The 23,814-nt window shown below is 35.9% G+C and overlaps 2 protein-coding genes across 2 annotated transcripts; one reads left to right on the top strand and one right to left on the bottom strand.

The window, feature by feature from the left end:
- Positions 1-3,563: 3,563 nt before the first annotated feature.
- Positions 3,564-12,362, top strand: LOC122347279 (tetraspanin-1-like). Its single transcript, XM_043242475.1, has 8 exons — positions 3,564-3,850; positions 4,002-4,065; positions 7,948-8,154; positions 8,248-8,322; positions 10,790-10,888; positions 11,217-11,306; positions 11,824-11,907; positions 12,211-12,362. The coding sequence occupies exons 2-8, from the start codon at positions 4,009-4,011 to the stop codon at positions 12,268-12,270; spliced, it is 672 nt and encodes a 223-aa protein (XP_043098410.1). The 5' UTR covers positions 3,564-3,850; positions 4,002-4,008; the 3' UTR covers positions 12,271-12,362.
- A 2,573-nt stretch (positions 12,363-14,935) lies between these two features.
- LOC122346397 (protein O-linked-mannose beta-1,2-N-acetylglucosaminyltransferase 1-like) lies at positions 14,936-22,597 on the bottom strand. The gene is made up of 22 exons (XM_043240995.1): positions 22,459-22,597; positions 21,921-22,117; positions 21,206-21,308; positions 20,916-21,031; positions 20,762-20,827; positions 20,538-20,651; positions 20,331-20,448; positions 19,982-20,080; positions 19,764-19,891; positions 18,673-18,743; positions 18,297-18,372; positions 18,115-18,198; positions 17,974-18,015; positions 17,819-17,877; positions 17,535-17,607; positions 17,251-17,379; positions 16,463-16,588; positions 16,206-16,270; positions 16,075-16,119; positions 15,852-15,987; positions 15,440-15,549; positions 14,936-15,177 (listed from the first exon to the last, which is right to left on the bottom strand). The coding sequence occupies exons 2-22, from the start codon at positions 22,038-22,040 to the stop codon at positions 15,096-15,098; spliced, it is 1,962 nt and encodes a 653-aa protein (XP_043096930.1). The 5' UTR covers positions 22,041-22,117; positions 22,459-22,597; the 3' UTR covers positions 14,936-15,095.
- Positions 22,598-23,814: the final 1,217 nt, after the last annotated feature.

The raw sequence follows: 23,814 nt of genomic DNA, 5'->3' as shown, positions 1-23,814 counted from the left end.
GAACTCAACGTATTTTAAGATTGAATACTTCCTTCCTTCTTCTTTTTGAACTATAGCCAAACAATTTACAATCATCCAACGCATTAACCTTTAGCGGGCAACAGTGAGCCATCATTCTTAATGCTTTAAGAAGACACCTTTAATGCACGGCTGATAAAGCTACGAAAGGGGAAATTGCGTTGAAAGGGTGACACTACAAAGAGAGAAAGAGAAGGGTTGAAAAGAGCGAGATTAAGGTAGGAGAAAGAAAAAGATTGGCCGGCATCGGGTGTGTGGCTGGCATATTTAACCTGCCCATCTGCATGAAATACGGCCAGGCGTACGTCGCTCCGCTTCAGTGCTCCCGAGCCCGTACTTAACATTTCCGTAGGTGAAAGGGGAGGCGTCGTTAAGGGGAGCCACGCTCCGGGGATGCTCATCTCCAGCTCTCCCTGAAGCCATTTATTGCATGAGAGCCTCCATATCATGATCAATCCCCTGGAAAAAAGCAAGAGGGTCCATACCAGCACAGAGGCTTGCGGTTAGACCTTTTATGTCCCCAAACACTTCTCTGTTGTCTTAAAAACAACAATTTTTTGCTACATTTTGCTCAATATAGCTTTTATCATTAAACAGCCACATTCAGCAAATTAAGCTCCAAGAGGACTTAAGCGCCCCCTGAAACGCTAAGAAAATATAACTTTCAATTACCAATATAACCACTGATATATATTTTTGCATGAAATATGATGCAGGCCAACCATTCACTGCATGATATAGCCGACAGAATGAAGTTATAATCTCCTAAAATTCTTGATATTTAATTGTATGTGGTTTCTGTCTGATATTTATGTCATATGTTCTAGTTAAGCAATATCATGTGAGCAAGGAGTGCAGCATCACTTGAGTGCGGTTTTTTGTGCATACAATATTGTCTTTTTTGTTTAGTTTCACCACGGAAAATATTAAAGCAAGACAATATAGCCTATGATTAAATGACATTCATAAGGAGAGCCAATTACCTAATTCGTGAAAGAATCAGAAACAGAATGAATAAATAATTCAAGGACTCATTTAATTAGAAAAAAAAAAAAAAATTATTTACATATTAATAAAAACACACTAAAGGGATAGTTCACCAAAAATAATAAAAAGAAAATAATAATTTTTTCTTTCTTTCTTTTGTTTAAGTTTTGGTTACCACTGACATCCAATGTATAAATATATATGAATAAACAAACAAACAAACAAACAAACAAACAAACAAACAAATAAATAAATAAATAAAGACATTTATGAAATGATCTTATTTTTTGCTTATTTTCATTTTAAATAAAATATTTCTTTCTAAAATTACTTTTTGTTTCTTTGTTTGTTTTCATATAAAACAATAATGGCTTTAATTTATCTTTCCGGGGTAATTTCTTGGCCAAATGTGATGTGCGATTAATATGCTATTAATTACATTACTTAATTACCACTTTGTGTAATTAATTAGGTTTAATTGCTACACAGCGCTGGAAGAGATATATATATATATATATATATATATATATATATATATATATATATATATATATATATATATATATATATATACTGTTTATATACACATATGTGTATATATATATATATACATATACACTTTATTAAATATTAACAATTTATTATATAATACAAAATAATTTTACACACTATTCGCACTGTCTTATGAACAATGTATAGAACAAAGGAAAAAGACTATGATGCACAGCAATGCATCTCTCTCCCTTTCCATAAACTGTGCTCTCTTCGTTGATCTGATTTATAGGCCTAGTCGCCTATGGCATGATGGGCCAGCTTGAATTAATATGCATTTGCTTATGGCTTTCTGTGATAAATTAATACTAGGGGAGACAATAGAGGTCACAGGGGAGTCTCTGTGTTTAGGCACAGTCACTACTGCCTCTGTTTGCTGCTCTGCGCATTTCGTAATCCCTCACTATGATGAAAAGGAAAGTCTCACGCAGGGATTTACAGGCTGTGTTTACAATGTGATTATACTGACTGCTGTCAGGGTGGGTTCTCTTGTGGTCTTAATAAAGTAATAGGAATGCCTGATGCGTTTTTTCCCCTATGACTATTCGCATTCGCTTTTTTTTTTTTAGAGGTATTTGTTTTCTCCAGATGGTGAACTTGACAAAGGATTTGTTTCGGAAGACCGGAATCGCAGTGTTTTCATTGTTAATGATATAATAAATCTTAGCTTTGTCTAATCAAATAAAATGATCCTGAGATTCTCTTACAGAGCCATTACGGTGCAGCTCTTTTGTCGTGGTCGCATACTTCCTCATTAGAGCGGAGCTGCTTGTTTTGCAGGTTCGTGGGTCGTATCATTGGCCAGCCTATGACAAGGGTCCTGTCCTGGGAGGAGATTCTTAATGACGGAATGCCCCTTTGGATCATGGGAGCAACGGTGAGAAACCAACCATGCATCACCTGAGTTCCTGCCCTGGAGGGAACAGATAATACTTAATCTAGCCAACCTCATTACAGCTGTCCATGTTTTACTGGCTCCACCGATATAGCTGAATTTTCTATCGCTTGCCTTACTTATGATGAAAAAGTGTCCACCTAATATTTTTTTGTCCCCCCCCTCCCCAAACACAGGAGTATGTGTGGAGGTTATTAACTGCTTTAATTCCTAATGATGCCTGACAGGTGCTCTTCTCGGTGAGATTAAGGACTGGGTGGGTTAATGATGGGATTGGCAAGATTGTCATAACTCACAATAGGACCATTAAAGTGATATTACGAAAGGACTGCTGCTGATATGTGTTTAACTCTGGCAAGGTGGCACCAGGCAATTTGTCAATTTTTTTTTTCTTTATGTGATTTTCTTGCCTGCAGGGCCCAGTTTTAGATGTGTGAGGAATGTCAAATAATGCTGGCCATGAAGAACGGAAGGGGAATTGGTAGAAATGAGGATGAGAGAAGGTGCAAGAAAGAAGGATAGAGTTAGAGAGAGTTGTGAAAGATGTGCACGAGGCAAATTTGTGAGTAATAAAATGGAACAATCATAATAGTAATCGCTATAGTAACATATCGGTCATTATTACTATTATTATTTACTTTTATTTGATGAAAAATAAAAGATTGTTCCAGCACTGGTTTCAGAAAGCTGTGATTATCTTCAAAAACCTTTGCTGTGGGGATTTTATATCTCTTTGTTTTGTTTTTCCGTGGATAAAACTGGACAAAGAAAGACATTTCCTTCCACTAAGGGACCATCAATCATCTCCAAGTATCTAAGATACCACAATGGTGAAGCAGTAACGCCGTGGAAGCTAAGAACACTGCAATACTGCCCTCTACTGCCAGGAATATTAGCTTCGGTACAAAAGAACAAAGGAAACCACACAGAAAAGGACACAAAGGAAAGTAAGAAACATGTACAACACCTGATAGGTATTGATCAAAGTCATCCTTAAAGACAGCATAGAGATATTTTATGTCCTTCTTTCTCCTTGACCCAATTAAAAAAAAAAAATCCATAAAAATCTATTTAATGTATTGTTTTTGTAAACTGGTATCATAAGTACATTTCAAACCATTGCCATAATTGCATAAGCAAGTAAATTGTCCAGTATGTGTGAAGGAGATTTTGTACCATACAATTAGTATGAAAACCAGAGGTTGAAACCACTAGTCATGTGACACACAAACCACATTAAAGCCATTCTAACCAGTTACTTTATATACAAACCACACCCATCTCACCTGTGCACACCTCTTGCCACTTTCTTTCCCTCTCGTTCTCTTTCTTTACCCTCTCTGTCTAATCCTCGCTCAACTTTGTTTTCATCTATCACTAGACTCTCGATCAAACCAGGTGAGTAGCATTTACAGAATCAAAAACATTTTTGCTTTGAATGGATTTAAGTGGAAAGGAGTCAGCACGTGATGTATTGGGAAGTGTGTGTATGTCATGCGAATTAAAATATCAAACGCAGCTCTGATTTATGTTTATTGCTTCATTGCAGATTAAAAATGGGCTGCTTCACATTTGTCAAAGTTGTGATGGTTGTGTTCAACTTGCTTATCTTTGTAAGTAAGCTTTTTTTTCCTCATTAAATGTATACATTTGAGTGCAGGGAGAGGGCTGCTTAGAAGAATAATTGCATTTCTTTATTTATTGACTGAGACTTTTATGTGGGGTGTAAAGAATGAAATAGATTCAGCCTGCCTCTGAATGAGCAACAAATAATTTATCCTCTCCTCTTTACAACGAACGCACACAGTACACACATAAATTCAACTAATGCAAACCGATAACACGAAACCATTAGAAAATGCTTCATTGCTCCACGGTGAAGTCTTGATAATCGCAGTCAAAGTGTGAATGTGAGTAAGCCAGTCGCACTTGCTCACATGCAGCAATTCTCATCTCATTATTGTTCACACTCACTTTTGTTTGAGTGCTAAAGCCTGCAAATGCCTGAAATGATGGGTATGCTGGGTTGCATTGTGGGACAGGATATTTTTTAGGCTGTAGACACAGAAACAAAAGAGAGTGTACATGAAAGTGTACAATATTTCATTCAAAGCATTGCTGGAGCAGTATACTATTAATTTCTATTTGGTGAACGGTTTCTATTCATCTGAACTACAACTGACCTATCAGTCTTAATACCTGTCAAGGTCGGTAGAGGACAAAACTGGCATTACATAGGTTATACAGAATACAAGGTCAAGGTTTTCTGCAAAGATTACATTAAAAGCAAAAAACGATAAATTTATAGAAAAGTGCTTTTTGTCAAAATCTCAGGATAAACCAATCAGTCTGTCATTCAGTCTTAAGTCTGACATGATTCGAGAGCAATGCTAGGTCAACAAAAGATAAACGAATTAGATTTTTCTTTATGTTTACGTCTTCTTCAAATATTATAAACTTGCTTTATTTAAATGTATCTGATTATGGAGCATATTTAGACTAAATATGATAACTATAATGTTAATAATGCACTTAGGAATGACACCTACCCAGATTTTGCACTGATTTACAGATGAGTCAAGAGCCAGTTTAGAGATTTAAGTTGACAGAATTTAGCAGAATATCAGGTAGTGTATAATCATTGCTGAGGATATCAAATGTTTAATATTTTGAACCTATTATGGAACACATTTTGACTTAATCTCTCTTGCTCCTCCTCCTTTCTTGTGTTCAGAATCACATGAAAGTCTAATAGTGTGTAGTTCAGTTATTTAGTGTAGGATCCACGGTTTTTCCTCTGCATCAAGTCAGCAAGCGTACAATTTTAAATAGCTGAAAATCGATGCGACGATATAACTGCGGTGGTGCGTGTTAGCGTGGATGCTAAAATAGTTATTGTTATAGTTATCTTTATAGCTAGTTCTTGATGTGAATGAGCAATTATTGTCAAAACGTGGAAAATGTTTAAGCATTATTGGTGAAGGTTAGCAACATTAGATGTCTGGGGGGTTTTTTGCACATTAACATTTGACTACAATATCAATAACAGTGCATAAACTAACCAAGTGCAAATGCCTCCCTAAATGTTACACAAATAGATTTCCATGTAACTGGATTGGATTCCTATTGTAGGGTTAAATATTTGGGTGTTAGCCAAGACTGTGAGCCAAGAATCTCCAACAAAGCAAGATCACACTCAGTTGAAAAACTCTTATATCTGTATACTCTACACATTTATTTTGTTCCATAAATTGTACACATTTCTATACTTACATTTATCAAGACAGCCCTCAACATGCTTTTTTCATTTAGATCCTCCAGCTTAGCGGTCTCCATAATTCACCATGTAATACCATGGAAATCCATCTCTCCAAGTCAAATCGGTTTCATTCCACTTCCGTACAGCGTATCTTATAGTTTACCCTTGCGCAAAATTTGATGTCCATGTAATGTATCTAGAAGCATCTTTCTCTGGCACACCATTTCCAACATTAGTGGCATGGTGGCATTTCATCAAAGCATTGTTTTCTTTAAAGAAGCAGTAATAATTATGGCAGGAAGGGAAGGATTTTTGAAGAAAAGTAGTTGAAGGTAATATGCCCTTCACATTCCATTTGATTAGAAAGATGACAGTTAAACTGCTAAAACATTCAGACAATTCCCGAAGCGCCATGAGGCCAAACGGGCAATGATCAAATGAAAATTATTCTCACATGGAAAAAATAAGCATTGACGGGAAGGAGTATTGAGCATTTCATGTTCAGCTGTCAGCCAGCTGAGCTGGATATGAGTCGTCCTGACAGGCGTGATTGTGCCTGACAGAACATATCAGGTTTCAGAGATGGTTATGGCGCCAACTGTGAATTAACATGCTGACACCAACCCATTCATTAACCCAAACCACCAGCAAATGTGTTCTGGAGCTTAGACCTTTTGATATCCGACGGAATGCGTATCATTCTGCTTGGAGACACTGCATGGAATTGCACTGAGTAAACCTCTTCCTAGTCCCACAGTTAAATAAGCCAACCGTTGGATCTTGATACATCAGAAGACACATAACGATTACAACACTGTGTGTCCATCATTACTCCAGGAAACCCATGCCATGGTTATGTGTCAGACCTATTGTCAGCGAAGACTCCTGGAAGTGACATAAATGAGCAGTCGAGCACCTAATCCTGCAGGCTTGTGGCCATTAAGGGCACCCTTTAGTTTTCTATTGAGCCATTGCCATTGTTGAATGACCTACCTCTATGGAAGAACACACATAACTCAGGCACATTCTGGCAATAATGGGAAATCCATGCAGGGCCTCTTATCGTACAGCGTAATGGTGAGAATAAAAGGTCATGGGAAAATGCCTAAGATAAAGGAGCCAAATACACATGGCTACAACTGATACACGCCTGTGGTCATAATGCTTTTATACGAACAGGAGCTTACAGCAAAGTAACCTGAGCAAGAGGTATGATGTTGTTTCTTGAACTAAAATATGAGTGCTAATCTGTGTTTAGCGCTATGTCACACCGTATCAGACTACCGTTTGTTTTGAGAGATACAAAAGACTAACTTACAGCAGCTGGTCACATTACTGACCTTGATACAGTCTATCTGCAAACATTTCTCCTAATGCACTTAATTCATTTATTTAGAGCATTTTTTGTTCATTCAGGATTTTTCTTTTAAATTTATTGAGAGGATCTGTTTAGATTTCTCATCACATGATTTGCAGCGAGGAGCATCAGAAAGGGGTCTGGTTAAAACAGACTTTGTCTTTTGTGAGTTTCACACCGCGCAGTAAAGAAATAATGAAAAAGAAAAAAGAAAAACAGTGAAAGTATAAAGCATAGCTAATACTATAACGTATTTCTTTTAATTTATTGCGTACATGCATAAATAAATAAATACTGTAAATAAAGTAATTAAATATACTGTAAATAAATAAAGTAATTGGGGTTGGTTGAAATAGTAAAATAGTAAATAGTAAAAATAGGTCGATTTTTTTACATCAGCAGGCTAATAATTTGCTACTGTATAGTTGGTGTATTGTTTGGCAGCCTGCTAAACATTACTGGAACGTTGCTTTGGCGGAAGGGTAATTTGTTATTATTAAACAATGTTGCTGTGTGTTTGATTTCTAAAACTTTGCCAGTTATAGTCAAAAGCATTCTGCCTATGCCTAACAACTCACCTAAGATGTTCTAAAGTTGCTGTAAACCATGACTTTTTCGGGTTTGCCGCTTTATTTTGTGCAGTTAGTCTATTAAGACAGATGTTACAACACAGACAGTGGTAGACTGCTGCAGAGAAGCAACAGTAATATCAGTTATTGGGGGGAAATTTGGAAATGTCGAATTTTTGTGAAGGGGGCCTTGCTCACCTCATTGGTGTTTAGTCACAGATGCCAGGGGAACTAATATTATTTGTATCTAGGCATTAGTATATGCAATGGTGTATTTGTGGAAGTTAAATGTGCAAAATGTTGTTAACAGCTGGCGGGCGTGTGTTTGGCGGCCGCAGGGATATGGGTGACAGTGGACGAAGATTCCTTTATGAAAGTTTTGCCACCCTTTACCGATGATTTCAAGAGTCATGTCAATGTAGGAATCTTCTGCATCACTATTGGAGCAGTTATGACACTGCTTGGACTGCTGGGGTGCTGTGGAGCTCAGAAAGAGAGCAAATGCCTTCTTATAACGGTAAATCTCATTCATTTTCTTACATAATATCCAGTGCAATATGAATAACAGCGCTAATATGTTCGCTCTCTTTGTTTTTCTCTGTGCTATCAGTTCTTCTCCATCATCCTGATCATTTGCATTGCTGAGACAGCAGCCGCAATAGTAACCCTGGTCTATTCCTCATACGTGAGTCTCGCTCTAAACCACTGACCTCTCTGCCAATCCTCCCCATCCCCCCCCCACACACTCTTTGTCTCTCTTTTCATTTTAGCTGCATGTAAATTCCCATCATTCTCTGGCCATCATTAAATTAGGGGGTTTGAAATGGCTCCAGCACATTCAGCCACTTAATAACTCCCAGATTGCCTCAGGCGCTATGCCAGCACTCTCACTTTGAGCAATTTATCGCACTACAATATTGACGTTTAGGCATTTTATATGCAAAACAGGCGATTTACATACAGAGCTTCACCCATTTAGTGAAATGTATAATAATTACAACAACTTTCAATGAGTTATGGAGGGTATGTTAAGAGAATAATGCCATTTAATTAAAAACACAAAAGGCCTTTTAGGGCAAATTAAAAATTGAATTCCATTTAACAGACAGCAATCTCATTTAATGCATATCAATAGATAACCCCACATTAGAAAATGCATATATATATATATATATATATATATATATATATATATATATATATATATATATATATATATACAGAGAGAGAGAGAGAGAGAGAGATATAGATATAGATATATATTAGTGCTGTCAAACAATTAATTTTGATAAAATGCATCAATATAAGTGTGTATATATTTTGAGAATATTTACATGTATTTATGTCTATATTTATATTCATATTATTCGATTATAGATAAATATACACAATATATACAATATAAAAACATTTTTTCTGAAATAGATACATGTTTGTGTATGTATATATGTATAATAAAAATAAACACAAAACACAAACATATTATGTAAATAAAAAAAAAAAAATATATATATATATATATATATATATATATATATATATATATATATATATACACTCCCCACACACACACACAATACCATAAAGATCTGAAAAATAGTCAAGCCATATGTTTTTTAATAAATAAATGTTAAAATATGTAAGAAACAAAAAAACAATGCATTATTTAAACTTTACTTAACATATAATATCCCTAATTAGTTGAGCAAATTGACATTAACCACTTTCACTTATTGTTACGCTATCATTTTTGCAATGAAAAAAAAAATATATAAAGCTCATGCTTTTGAACCACACTGTCTATTTGTGGTGTTTGGTAATTGCGGTTCTACTCCATTTCGATTTCAAATGGTCTTCTAGGTATTTATGCAAGCGTAGAATCAGTTTGTTCATGAAACATCATTTATATAGCTATCTGGATGAAACGCAGTACTTCATCAACAAGCCCGAGCAGTTAATGCTGCTAGGGAATCACCAGAAAGGAAAAGTGCAGGACATTCCTGTGAATTATAGATCGACTGAATCGTTCAGAGGAACATTAAGCATGCAAATACCCATTTAATGTGCTGTTTGTCACCATCACACTTTTATCCATTCATTTATTTATTATCCTGACAGAAGAAATTGGTGTTTTAATAATTCATGCGCAAGTCTATATGAGCAGCTGCCCTGTTGTATTTTTGATAAGAAATGAGCTTCACAAAGTCATAACAATCACACAGTATGAATTCGAATACCATTACATGTTTACATTAATATGTAAAATTGTTACAGAATAAGCCAAATCGTGGCGGAGATTGCTTTTTTAATGTTCAATTGGCCACAGCTGTTTACTGTGTGATCCAAAATGTAATCACTCCCATTTCAAGAACATCTCGATTCCATTTTGTTGATGTGGTGTCGTTTGGCAATAACATTTCCACTCTTTAAATTAAAGATAGTTATTATGATAAGTAAAAGCAAATGGAACTTGCACTCGTATGTTGCAGTTGATGTTTGTAAATGTCTTACACACTGGTCTCAGATCAGCAATTAGCAATCCCTTCCTTGCTTTCCAGCGCTTTGTCCTGTCTAGATTGTGAGGGAATTCCTCCAGACATTGATGGATTAGCTTGCGCGTAATAACTCTACTGATCTGTGTAGCTTCCACTGCTTCATAGATGGGAGGGGGAGCACTTTTAATTGTGTTTTGTCTGCACATCCCCACGGGCATGCTGTGCCGAAGACCACTCTTGCTGACCCCACCTTCCCCAGTACACACACACACACACACACACACACACACACACACTTAGCAACAGTCCTTATGTGCCTAAAACTCATCTGGGCTTATTAATCAAATTCCAAATAACAAGGAAGAAAGTAAGAAGAGAGCGAAAGATATTTAAAATGCAAGCAACACTTTCCATATTTTCCATATATCAAACATTCAGTTTTATACTAAATAATTAGTATACTGTATGTGTATTTATTTAAATTAAAATAAAATAAAATTGTGTCCTAGTAGATAGCATGTGTACAATGCTTTAACGTTACAGACACAAGCGGTCTGCTTTAAAAGTGTATGCTTGTGGAAGATGTGTATCTGCTACTCTCTGGATTCACATCTGTCCCTGTTTATCTGTATCTGTGTTGTTGTTTTTTTTTAAAAGACTGAGATCATTCTAAAAACGTGGGCCACGCCTGGACTGAAGGTGCAGTATGGGAAAGATAAAATCTTCACAGACTTGTGGAACTCGACCATGACAACTGTAAGCCACGGCCAGCCGAATACATGCATACATGAGTATTGATCTGTGCCTCAGGCTTTTCAATACAGGTCAAACAGAATTAATCCATCACGTCAAATTTCCTGGCCAAAAGTGCCTTTAAAATCAGTGCAGAGTGGTTGACAGTAAACGTGAAAATGAACTTACTAAACACACCGCCAAGAGTTTGACAGGCTAATGAAAACCCTTCAAGAGCTCTACAGATCAATACTCGTGCTGCATATCATAAGTAGATGTGTTAGCTCTACAAAGCAGTATTTATGAAAATACTATATGCAACTGACTGTTCTTGCTTTCCTTTGGGTAACAGCTGCAGTGCTGCGGCTTCAGCAACTACACAGACTTCTCTGAATCCTACTACTATAAGCAGAATGGGGACCTTTACCCTCCTACCTGTTGTGCAGGTCTTGAGCTCTTCCTGTGACGACGACAATGCAGATTTCAGTAATGTGGTGGTGAGTAACATACAGAGCTTTCACACTTCTATATAATAACACTGTAAAAGCTAGCAAAAGCTTTAAAATGTCTTTAAAATCACTGTTTCTTAGTTTTTCTTATCGGTTATGTTGATTAGGGTTGAATGTTACATCTAATGTAATTAAATTAATGTTTATTGCACATTTTAGTTCTGTTATAGAAATATATGGTTGAAATGTTAAAAGTAGGAGCATGCCGTCCAAATTCAACCAAAAGACGAAAATAATGCATTGATCAACTATGATTAGTGTCCACTTCACCATTTTTCCTAGCCTCACTAAGCGAATGATACGTAATCTAATTAATATTCATGAGCCACGCTGATAAGGTATATAAGTACGACCCCACCCACTTTTCAGATCACTCCTACACCCTGTGTATTACAGAGATGTGCTTATATGATTTGGGCCCTTTCATCTGGTATTGGTTTCTCTTCCCAGGGCTGTTACAAACAAATTGTAAAGAACATCCAGAGGAACGTCAAAATTGTGGGAGGAATAGCTGCTGGAGTCACTGCCATTGAGGTAAACACAACACATCCATCATGTTCTAATAGCAAAAATGTTTTGGAGGAAGTGTACTGGGTGTATGCAGGCAGTTGAGCAACTCTCAGCATTTGACTGTAGCCTTTATCATGACTGGTTAAGGCTAGTTTGATGTACAGGGCGATTTACCAATTTGCATATCCAGCACAAGCTGTTGAAATGCTTATCATCATCTTCATTGCTTCCAAATGCATTCAAATGCATTTGTGCCTATTAGACATTTCCAACATATGACACATTAATTGCCACCACATACAACTAACAATGTGTTTTGTTTTCTAGGTGGCAGCGATGGGGGTGTCTATGTACCTCTATTGCTACTTGGACAAAAAAGCCACCTGAAAGTCTCATCTTATAGTTTGTTATAATGTATATGCATCTTTTCTTTACGCTACAATGTTAGTTACTTTAAGTGTAGATAATACTGTAGATATTAAGCCATTATTTATTATTTAGTAGGATTTACAGTTATATCATGTTAATGAGGTTAAATGGATGATGACATTTTTTGTTATTTGATTTTTTTTTTTTATTACATAAACACAATCATTTTCTTCTGAGATTGTAATGTAATGCAATTCATGAAAATAAAAATGTTGCCGTACCCCCTCCTACACGGGAAAGTAATTTTATAACCAGAGATCAAGTTCATTTGCATAGAGAAGCAATAATTGTTTTGCACCGAAACGCTTCGTGTCACACAAGCTGTTCTTATACATGAAAAATTAGGGAATGATGGGAAAGTGTTTGTGGAGAATGTGTTATAAATAATGCATTTTTGCGCCTCACAAAAATGGTCTCTAATCCACTGAAGATATATTTAAGTAGGAGACTGACTGAGGATATTAATTTTTTTTTTTATTGGTACAGTTGATATATATAAAATGTAATGTGAAATGATGAATCAAACAAGTGATAATGCAAACAAGCAAAGTGTGACCTTTTGCCCAATTGATTTCAGCAGTATGGATCATAATGAACTACTAGAGCTTTAAATAATATCTATACACAACACTGCATGAAGTTTTTGACTTGTAAGATTCACACACTACATCTCACTCAAAACAACTACCCTAGCTTTCCTCTACAGCATTAGCACATACAGTAGAATCATTTACGCAAGGGTTAAGCCACACTAAATTTGCATTGATTTCAATAGTCGCACCATTTCCTTCGTGGCTGCTTCAATTTTCCACATAATTTGCCTGCTGTGGTGTCTGCTTATCGAACAGGAAATAATAATAAAAATAATAATTTCATATTCTATTGAAAAATATACAAACTATCTGCAAACGCACAAATACAATTCAAAATGTAAAACGTTTTAAAAGTGGACCCAAAAAAGAAATGTTGTTTAACCGTTTGGAAAAAGTGCAGCAAGCTTCTAAAGGAGCAGACAGAGATGTAATTGTTTTTTTTAATTTAGATTTTAAAAATTGAGAACTGAAATTACAACTCACCCTTTTCTCCAATAACTACTTGTTTTTAAATCGGCAAACATACAGCTCTTAAAATGCCTAAAATGAAAATAAATTTCAATTAGTTAAATATGATTACTCTCATTTTGTGTCAGATTTAATAAATACATCTCAGCTCATAATAAATATATCTCAGCTCAGGGGCCTTAAATATCGAACCACTGCTTTAAAGCCATTTTTTGGAAATATTACTATAACTATATTGGATATGATTTTCAATAGAATTTTAAATTCATTCAAAAAAAGGGCGTACTGTGCTAAAAATATGAACAACATATACAGTCTGTTTGCAAACATATCATTAAAACTAAATATCATTAAAACTATGGAAACAAAAACGGACAGAGGAAAAACAATGTAAGAAATAGTTTTTTATTTTATATAAGAAAAAAAACAATCATTTATAACTACTTAGATATACAAAACTGTTGAAGAATCTGGTTAACATAGACACAATCTCTGCAAACTTGAGTACAAAATAATATGTTGAGATGAGAAACATTTCTATTATGGTATTGCACGTTCAAGATACTAAGAAAATGCTTAGTGGCACCACAAATAAACTCAGTCAGTAGCTATATCAGTACCAATCACTGAAACCCACAACAATCTACTCAGAAATCTCCATGAAATGATTCGGACATTATTGCATGAGAAATCAATTTTTCACCAGTATCTTCACACACAGTAACTCACGTTAACACAGGGCAGATCTACGATGCAGCCGAGACTGCATTGATTTCAAGTGTTAATCCTCCATTTTTCTCCTATAAGGCTCTTTAGTGGCTGTGTGCACACATAGATCTCACCTAAGCAGCGTCGCCTGTCCTTCTCTGGGAAAGAGGATTCTTAAAGCTGTTGCTGGAGGGCCATCATAGCACATTAAAAAAAAAAAAATGATCGATGACGTTTAAAAAGTAATTTTTCAACTGGGCAGTCCGATATAGATATTATACGTAATTAAGGGATACTGCTTGTGCCACTAAAGTACTCAAACCAATAAAAATACTAAAAATATGATATTTTATTCTAAAAATATATATGTCTGTACAGTTTGATTTGTAAACAAATTTAAGCCTTTCGTTTCTTAATGCATTTTGTCTTGTGTAAAAGTGAATCCATTAAGTAAAAATAAACCTAGTTATCTTAATATTGACAAAATAAATAGACATAAGTTAAAACGCATGTGCAGGACGGCCCAAAGCACTCAGTAGTGTTAAAAAAAAAAAAAAAAAAAGTATCTTATGTCTTCTGTACCCTCCTAATCCTTTTTCGGAGTGTCCTGGTTTGACATTAACTGTTGTCACAATTCAGTAACTAAAACCAGCACTGGTTTCTATCATAGTACCAGTAATACTTTAAAACATCCATCAATTCGTTTCTAATGTCAAACCTTCCAGCATAAACACATATGAAATTTCACGACCCCAGGAGAAGCTCCCACTGTAAAATGCATACCAACAAAACAAGAAGGTCACTCCACACGCCATTTAAGAAATCCACACTATTATCATTCTAGTTTAAAAGCCTGCAGTTCCTAGAGGGCACCAGCACAGGACGGTTCAGTCAGGTTCATCCTATCCCCTTTGTCTTGCAACGGCCTGAAGAACACAAGGCCCATTATCCGCATGACATGGGCCTTGTCTGTTAGTGGTTAGGAAAGGCCCTTTGGGTGGGATTAAAACTGCTCTAAATCTGTTCCACAGGAGGTCCCTCCTCTTTAGGTGCTGGCTCCAAGTGAATGGGAGTGACGTTATTGGGCTTCTTAACACTGGAAGGATAAGTTTACAGACAAAAAAAAATAATGGCCAAGACTTTATAGTCATTGTTACAGATGTTGCATCTGATTAATCATAACTTAGTCATAAGTGCATGTAAGTAGCCCTAAGCCAAACACTTAACCATAATGTGGCGAGAAATATTCTGTCTGAATTATATATATATACACACACACATACATACATATACACACTTTTTTTTTTATAACTCCAAAACTGTATTTGTATAACCTGAACAACGCAATATATACTCACGAGTATGGTGAGATTGGAACAGCCACCACTAATACGTGGTTCTTCTTTCTGAAGAGCCTCCAGAGTCCTTTGTGATAACCTCGTACATCCAGGTCCCATACATGCAGGCACTGCGAGCGGTAAACAAGATTAGGCCATAACCTAATACTAGGTTTTAATATCCTCACCTCAGATTTTATTTCTATATATTTCCTCTCTCAGTGTTTACAAGCCATTTATCTACCCTAGCAGGCTCTTGAACGATAGCCAGACATTTGCGCTTTAGTTCACATAAAAACCGGTAATAAAACTCAACACTTTGCATTGTAAGAAACCATGCAGGGTAACTACTTGCTAACCTGCTCTGAAATGCAGCCGTTTGTTATGAGAGATACCCAATTGAAACCTGCGGATCTTCAAAAATTAAACATACCTTCGCCAGTTCCGTCCAAGTGTTTGTATCCGTCTCTTGCTCCATTTTAATGAACATTACAAAGGTCTTTCCCTCTGTGTCTGGGATAAATGAGTCTTCGCATGGGTTTTTACTGTGGTCCAGGACCTCAGCCTCACTGCAGACGCACAAATGATTATTGCAGTTGTTGTAATAGTTGTGTTGCAGTATTCAGTAGAGGAGTATGATCGTCAGATAAAATTACCGTAGCAGGTTTTGGATTTCGATCTCATATGCATCTTTCTTCAAGCTATAAACAATGAGAAAAAAATCAAATACACCTGAAAAATGATGCAAATTTGGCTAATATGAAGACTATTATGGAACTATACGTACCTATCTACATTTCTCATCTGAACATTCGGAATAGTGTTGAACTTGTGCTTTTTAAAGTAAACTTCCTATAGAGACACGTACACAAAATTTGGTATGCAATATAAATTGAAAAACACACAAACACCACATCACTGGATTTATCGCATCACAGATTCAGCTTGTCATGGAAAAAATACACTAAATTACAACAACATAGAAAAACACAGATAATCCGCAAACGTTAACATAACGTAAATATAGAAGATGTCTTCACTTACATGGAAGTAACCATTCATATTTAACCCAATGATGCCAAAGTGATAAGAGCGGGAGACATCAGGAATGACACATTCTCTCCCCTTCCTCTGTTCTGGCATCCGCATCCACATGTCCCAGTCCCATAGCTAAGAGATGGCAACAGTGCCAAGACAGGTTTAATATAGGTAACTGATACACTACCATTCAAAGGTTTGAAAGCATTTAACTAAACTAAATGACATTTGTAATGTTACAACAGATTTTGATTTCAAATGCAGGGTACAGTTGCTTATTAGCAGTCATATTAGCCATTTATTAGTAGTAATTTAGCCCATATTAATTCCTTATTTTACATCTCTAATCCTACCCAATATCTAAACATAACTACATTACTAACTATTAATAAGCAGCAACTGTAGAATTTATTGAGTAGTTAAAAAAATTACAATGAAAAAAAAAAGTTTTTGCTATTAAATGTTAATGTTTTCTTTTTTTATTTTACCATTTTTACTAATTTAATGTTTTTATATCATTTCAGATATTTACTATATACACCACACACACTCAAAAGGTTCAATTTTATTCAAATGAGAGAACATAATACTAAAATCCATAGTGAGAGCAGCACTTCTCAATAGAGAGAGGAGTATTAATCACTTTGAGAAGCTTTCGTGCAAGCAAATGGAGCGGAAAATTGTGCCAAATTAGACATTGCTTTTGAGAGGTTTTGCATGTAAACTGTAAATACATAAACTTCTCCCTATTCACGCATACATTACAGGCGAAATGCAGGAATTAGCTGCCTCACCTTCTCAGGAGTTGGCCATTTGGGCTCTAGTTCATCCTTGTAAAGGCTTTTTTTAAGCACCCAGCCAAGGCCGGGCATACTCTCCACTCTGTACAACAGAGACGGGTCCTCTGCGGTGTGCTCATAGCCCTGCAAAACAGCACAGCAGCAGGGGCAAGTGAACCGCTTGAAGGCGTTTAAAGACTTTTACAGAAGAATAATAGCGTATTTGGCAGCATTTAAAAATAGCATATTTTCACTTAAAAGAAACTGAAAAAACTTTTTTTTTCCCCTCCATCACTTACTTGGTCATTCCAGGCTGAGATACAGTACAGACTGTCATCCTCACGCAACAAATGGATAGTCTGGCTGAGAAAGCTGACAGAGATGTTGGAGAAGAAATGAATCACACATTTAAATGACTTTTAGAGACAATGAGTCAAATCTTGTTAATCAATCCTTTCTGTTAAAATGAGCTCATTAATTCTGCACTCACACGTTTCTAATCTAGTCTATTACAAATAATGCAGGAGTCTGCTGCCATCTAGTGGAAAATTATATATAAATGATCATATAAAAACATCCATACCTGAAAAAATCTATGGAAATATCCAGGTCTTCCTCCAAGACAATGGCAAAATCTGCATCCTAAAACATTCCATTTTTCAAAGTCAAAGCTTGCCAACTGTTTTAAAATGTAACTCTACATAAGGTGTAAAGCAGGTGATTTCATCATTTACTCACTGGGTGCAGACTGAAGGTTGCAGTCAAGCTGGCTTTGTAGTGCTGAGACACAATGAACATTAATGCGTTAATGCCATCTTATAGTGATTCACAAACAGGCTTTGACCTGAATTGTTCAAACAAAAGTCACAAACATATCACCTGTGACACTCTAGCATTCTTAATACTGATAGGGGTATGTTGAACTCCTTTAAGACCGAAGAGATCCACCACATCCATGGGTTCCTAACCAGAAAGCTTTTAGTTAATCACGTAAATATGTATAAATAGTCTCATAAAAGATGAGGAGAGAAAAAAAAAATATATGAAAAAGGAGACAGTACCTCATAGTAGCCATCGATGAAAACAGTGATCATCTGTGGATTGACACCATGGGACGAAAGAAGAGAGCGCAGCATTCTAGAGAAACATATATATATATATATATATACGCATCCAGAAATCCCCCACACACAGGATTTCTGGTTTTCTCCATTGAACCCAAATCAAAACAACATACACAAAAAATGATGTGTGAAAAGTGTCTTCACTGCCACTTCTGCTTAAATAAAAGTATTTATTTTCTATGAACAATTCTTGGTTGGCTACGAAATGTATGCAACAAAAAAATAAAAACATATGCCAAAGATGTCACTAATCCATTCAACTACACATGATGGTTTTTTAGTGTGGTAAAGTAAAACATATATGTTTACTAACCTGTAGAGATAGTTTGGTCTATTTCCAGCTATAACTGCTACTGGGACGTTGTAGACTTTGTTGCTAGGCAGCTAGACAAAATATGGAAAGGTTTAGTCAACACAGATTTAACACAAACACTGTTATACTGTCTAAAAGAATCAAGTTATCTCGGGATGAGGGACATAACAAGCACTAACTGATCTTATATTACTTCTACAACAACAGTCTTCTTCTTCTGCATAAAAACAAAGCTGAAAATGGAGATTTGTAGAAAAAAACATGTATAGTCAGTCTCGGCATCATGTATTTTGTTTGGATGTACCTGATACCATAAATAAACATTTCATGGTATTAAAAAAGTATAACATTAAAATACATTTTTGACACAAGTTGATGAAAAAGTTTAGTATATTTTGGTAGAAAGATATCTTGATGCATGAGATTATTACACATTTTTTATGTTTTAAGTTTTTAAGGATTCTTAAGTTTTTTGGGGTTTTTTTTAAATAAAAAAAATGTATTTGAATATTTGCTAACAATCTAACAGTCTTTACTTTTAGACAATTTAAAGGCATAGTTGACACATAAATGTATATTCTGTCATTAATTACTCGCCCTCATGTTGCCCCAAAGACCTTTATTCATTTTCAGAACATAAATTAAGATATTTTTGATGAAACCGAGAGCTTTCTGACCCTTCATAGACAATGACGCATCAAAAAAAATGACACAGAAAATTCAAAATTCTTGTAAAAATTGTCATGTTTCTTTGCTTTGTGTACAAAAAGTTTCTCGTAGCTTCTTAACATCATGGATGAACCACTGGATGTCACACAGACTATTTTTAACAAAGTCCTTGCTACCTTTCTGGCACTTCAAAATGGTAGTTCAATTGATCTATGGAGGGTCAGGAAGCAAATGGTTTTCATTAAAAATACGCAAAGGCCTTATGGGTTTGGAACAACATAATTAATTATATATTTTTCATATTTTTTAAATTATCCCTTCAATGCATTCTTGCATGACAAAGTGTATAAAAAAAGAACAAATAAATCTCACTTATATATATATATATAAAAATGTTTTTAGTCACAGGGTGTGTGTCTTACTGGGTCTGGGTTAAACTCTATGGGGGCTGGGTCTTTGCAACTACAAATGCTTCCATATCCTTCCACTTTACTGCAAAAGAGTTTTCTCCGGCGGTTCAGCTCGGTGTCTGCCCAATGGCACTCTGCCTCTGAAACAGCGCCAACAGACAGTTTAACACAATCCATAACATCACTACATACTACATCCAACACATGAACTTCAACACTCAGAATAATACCTTCAGAAGCTGTCAGCTGGACCTCAGTCTTCAGCAGCACAGGATCACCCCATGTGGACAGAGCAGGAGACTTGGAGTGCTTCTCCCCATACACCTGACCTGAGAAATTAAATAGTACTTTTATATCACATCACCGTGGAAAAAGAGCCATTTCTATTTTAATATATTATAGAATGGAATTTATTACAGCATTTATGTAACGAAATGTCAAAAACAATGGCCATACCATGGCAAGAGGAAACAATTAAGTACATATACTTTTAAAACAATTAATAATATTCATATACATATTCAAATTCATTTTGAACAACAGTAATACATGTTAAAAATTAAAAAGCCTTGTTCTTACCTCCCTTCTTTACAACCAGAGTCCACATATCTCTCCAACCTAAAGTGACAGCTACCTGACTCCCCAAACCTTTCAGAAGATTCTTTGCTGCATCCTTCAAGTGGAAAGTCCCCTCATCCTAAAGAGGCCAGAAAGAAGTGCACTTAAAGACGAAGAAAACACAAACCTGAAATCATGCAAGCGCGTGGAAAAAGGCGTTACATTAACCTTAATAGTAAAGATGAGGATTCTTCCACGTGTGACCATGTTGAGGAAGAGGATCATGGCTTCATCCTCATGGGGAGAATAAGTATCGAACACTCTTTTGGCCATGACATGACCCTGAAGAAAGATGAAACGGCTATCATACGAATTTACAAATAATAATGACAACTTAAAAAGATAGCAATGACCAAAGATGATAGAGTTGGTCGCGAAAAGTGTGTTCTTACAGTTGCCTGATTTAAAACTATAACATGCACGCCTCGGCCCTGCTCCCTCATCTCATCTTCCAGAACCTGCAGAAACACAGCAAATATTGTTGTCAGTGTTATCTGGTAATGATGTGGCAAATCTCTCTTGTCATAAAAAACTTTAATCACTTACAGTGGTGCCATCCACTGCTACATAAACCTTAGATCGACTAGAATACACCTCGATATCCAAAACCTTTCTCCCACTCGCTGGTCTGCGCGGGGTTTCCATGTTAGGCAGGACGTCATCTGAGGCAATATTCAATAACCGTAAAAATACAATTTGAGAGCAAAAAATAAATCTTACAGTTTGTAAAATTAAAATTCACATAAATTTCAGTGTCTTTACAATTCCCTTCAATTAACTGAGAAAATATTATTAACATGTAGGCATAATTTCAAAAGGCAATTAATCAACATTACCATACTCTTGAACAGCATCGTCCTCACTGGCAACTCTCCTCGTGTCAAGAATGAGTTTGATATTGACAATCACTGTGATCAGTAGAAAGAGGACAGCACTGGCCTGCAAATACACACACGTTATCTTAACGGAGAGATCTTAAATATAGCCAGTAATACCAGTGTGCATGACGAACTGAAAAATTAACACAAACATCAAGCTGCATGAACACCACAAAAATAAATCCTGATGATCTGAGATCTTCCACTGAACGCTTTGCTGCTTGACTAGAAGCCAGAACTAAGAATCACATGGTCAGTGTCACTGATTTCCTTTGATCAGTGACCTATGTTAGAAATATTTCATTCATTTTAATTCACAAAATAAATTTTTATTTATTTTTTTAATTAAGTGCTGCTCAGCTAATCATAACATGACTACAACATAAACTGATAACCAAACATTTATTGTAACAATGTAAATAGTGCAATGCCTTTATTCATTTTGATCTAATACATTTGAATTATTATTTTATTTTTAACGGATTATTCTATAAAATGACATACAGTAGTATTACAATAGTAATAAAGGTATGCGTGCAAAAAAATTAAATAACGTACCCACATATGTTCTCTAAAAATACAGCAAATGCAAGTAAACGTTAGGTTTCATAGTCACTAATAAAGAACAGAAACCTCCCATTTTAAGCGTTTAAAGATAGTCTCGAAAGATAACCTGGCAGATCCGCCGCACTGCTCTTTTGTTGGTGAGTCTGTATTTCCAGGTGAGGTAGAGGCTGCGCTGCTGGCGGGGGATGAAGGGTTTGGCTCTCGGGTTGGGTGTCCAGGTGTCCATTCCTGCAGTCCTGCCCGCTGCTCCCGATCACAAGACCTGCCTGCATCCGACAACGCCTGGGATCACGTCTTCTTCATCTAAACATCACAGCAGCGACAAAAGATACACATTTCAAATCCTCTCCCAACGTTCAAATCCAACGCAGGTGGCACAACTTCAACATAGGTCACTGCAAAGGCTTTATGAACAGTTACAAAAACAACGCTAAACTGCATTCTAACTCTAGTTATATTTCATGCATGCGCACGAGGTAACGATATTAATAACTCATTATTAATAGTGAGTGACTTCTGCAAACAGATGGTGAGGTAACGTTAGCTACATGAGCACAACAGCTGATTTCAGCAGCAATTTCTTTTAACGCTGACATTTCTGTTGAGTGTAAGGCTGCACAGAATAAATGCTAGCAACTGCTTACCTCAGCAGCATTTTATGTTGCACGGAAACGACGTCCCGACTCTCCAGAAAATATAACTGTAATTTAGTTTAGGTCGGGTCTAGTAGCGCTTGGCCATATGCAGGTAATGAGTAGTGTGAAGCCAGATTGCAGGACGAAGCCGCACGCTCTTTTTCAAAATAAAGACCCACATTTTGTGAGTAAATAGTTCATGAAATAGTCTTCCTGCCAAAAGTCAGCAACTTAAAAAATAACTACTTTAAAATAACAACAACGATAATAATATGTTTTTAAAAGCAGGTAAATAGTTAAACATTACAATCAATATAAATAAAATATTTTAAATATTTGTCCATTTTATATTATGAAATTATGAGCATTAGCTCAAAGCTGTGACATTTGGCAAAAAATGGACATTTAAATAACATATCCACAAAACTACTGGCCTATACCAAACTTTTACATGTACACGAACACTAATTTTAAGATGATTTCATTATTTAATAGCACTGTGAAATGTCAAATGACAAATTTCTAAACCAAATTTGCTAAGCAAGAAAAAACAAATTAACTAATAATTAACAAACTAGAGGGGTGATTTTATCATATAGATACACAGTGTTAAAATTCAATAAAATATAATAATAATTATAATAAAAATATTAAACAGATTCAGATAAGATAACAGATAAAAATAATTTTTTCATTGCTATAGATATATTTAACTGGTAATTTGGACAAAGAAGAAGTGCCCAATTCCCAGCTAACAAACTGTGTGTGAACAAATTTATCAGTTCATCTCTAGCAAGCGGAAAAGGTGGAGCAAAGAAAGCCCTTTAATTGTTCTTTTGGATATTTCACTGTTATTATGTCTGTCTAGCGTGCTTGTTCTCTAGAAAAAGACCCAGCGGTAAAGAATAACATGGGACCTCTGTCAGCTTCTGGTTACTTAGGTGAGTTTTTTAAAACAAAACATATTAACACAAATAATTTGACTGTTTAAGAATCAGCTCTCATAGAACACAATCCACTCATCCATTTTTAGCAACGTTTATATATGTTTAGTCTGGTTTAATTGATAAACCCAGAGAAAAATATTTAGTTGTGGCGTTATATCTATTTTCAGTGCTTTTTTCCTCCCTGTTGACACACGGAACATTTCAGGGCACGGATCGGAATGAATCAGTCAAAGATTCTCACTCAGACGCTGCTCTAGAGGTCCGGCCTGACAGCAGACAACACTTCAGGGGGGGAAATTTCACCCTTCGCTGCTCTGTTAAAGTTATTAATTCAACGAGCTGGATTCTGAGCGGGCCGGGGAGCTAAAAAGATCTGGATGCTTGCAGTTAAATGGCACCGAATCTACAGACAGGCCTC

The sequence above is a fragment of the Puntigrus tetrazona genome, chromosome 6 (genome assembly GCF_018831695.1).
Source record: "Puntigrus tetrazona isolate hp1 chromosome 6, ASM1883169v1, whole genome shotgun sequence".
NCBI lineage: Eukaryota > Metazoa > Chordata > Actinopteri > Cypriniformes > Cyprinidae > Puntigrus > Puntigrus tetrazona.
Note: the sequence above shows the minus strand (reverse complement) of the source record. Positions and strands in the feature narration are given on the sequence as shown.

Bases quoted from the DNA above. Each gene is read 5' to 3' on its own strand.
- LOC122347279 (XM_043242475.1), top strand. From the start codon at position 4,009: ATGGGCTGCTTCACATTTGTCAAAGTTGTGATGGTTGTGTTCAACTTG. The intron at 4,066-7,947 runs GTAAGTAAGCTT...TGTTGTTAACAG, and splicing joins TGTTCAACTTGCTTATCTTT to CTGGCGGGCGTGTGTTTGGC. The intron at 11,908-12,210 runs GTAAACACAACA...TTTGTTTTCTAG, and splicing joins CTGGAGTCACTGCCATTGAG to GTGGCAGCGATGGGGGTGTC.
- LOC122346397 (XM_043240995.1), bottom strand. From the start codon at position 22,040: ATGGACACCTGGACACCCAACCCGAGAGCCAAACCCTTCATCCCCCGC. The intron at 21,032-21,205 runs GTAATGTTGATT...ATATTGCCTCAG, and splicing joins CGATGCTGTTCAAGAGTATG to ATGACGTCCTGCCTAACATG. The intron at 20,449-20,537 runs GTTAATGTAACG...TGGCCTCTTTAG, and splicing joins TCCTCATCTTTACTATTAAG to GATGAGGGGACTTTCCACTT.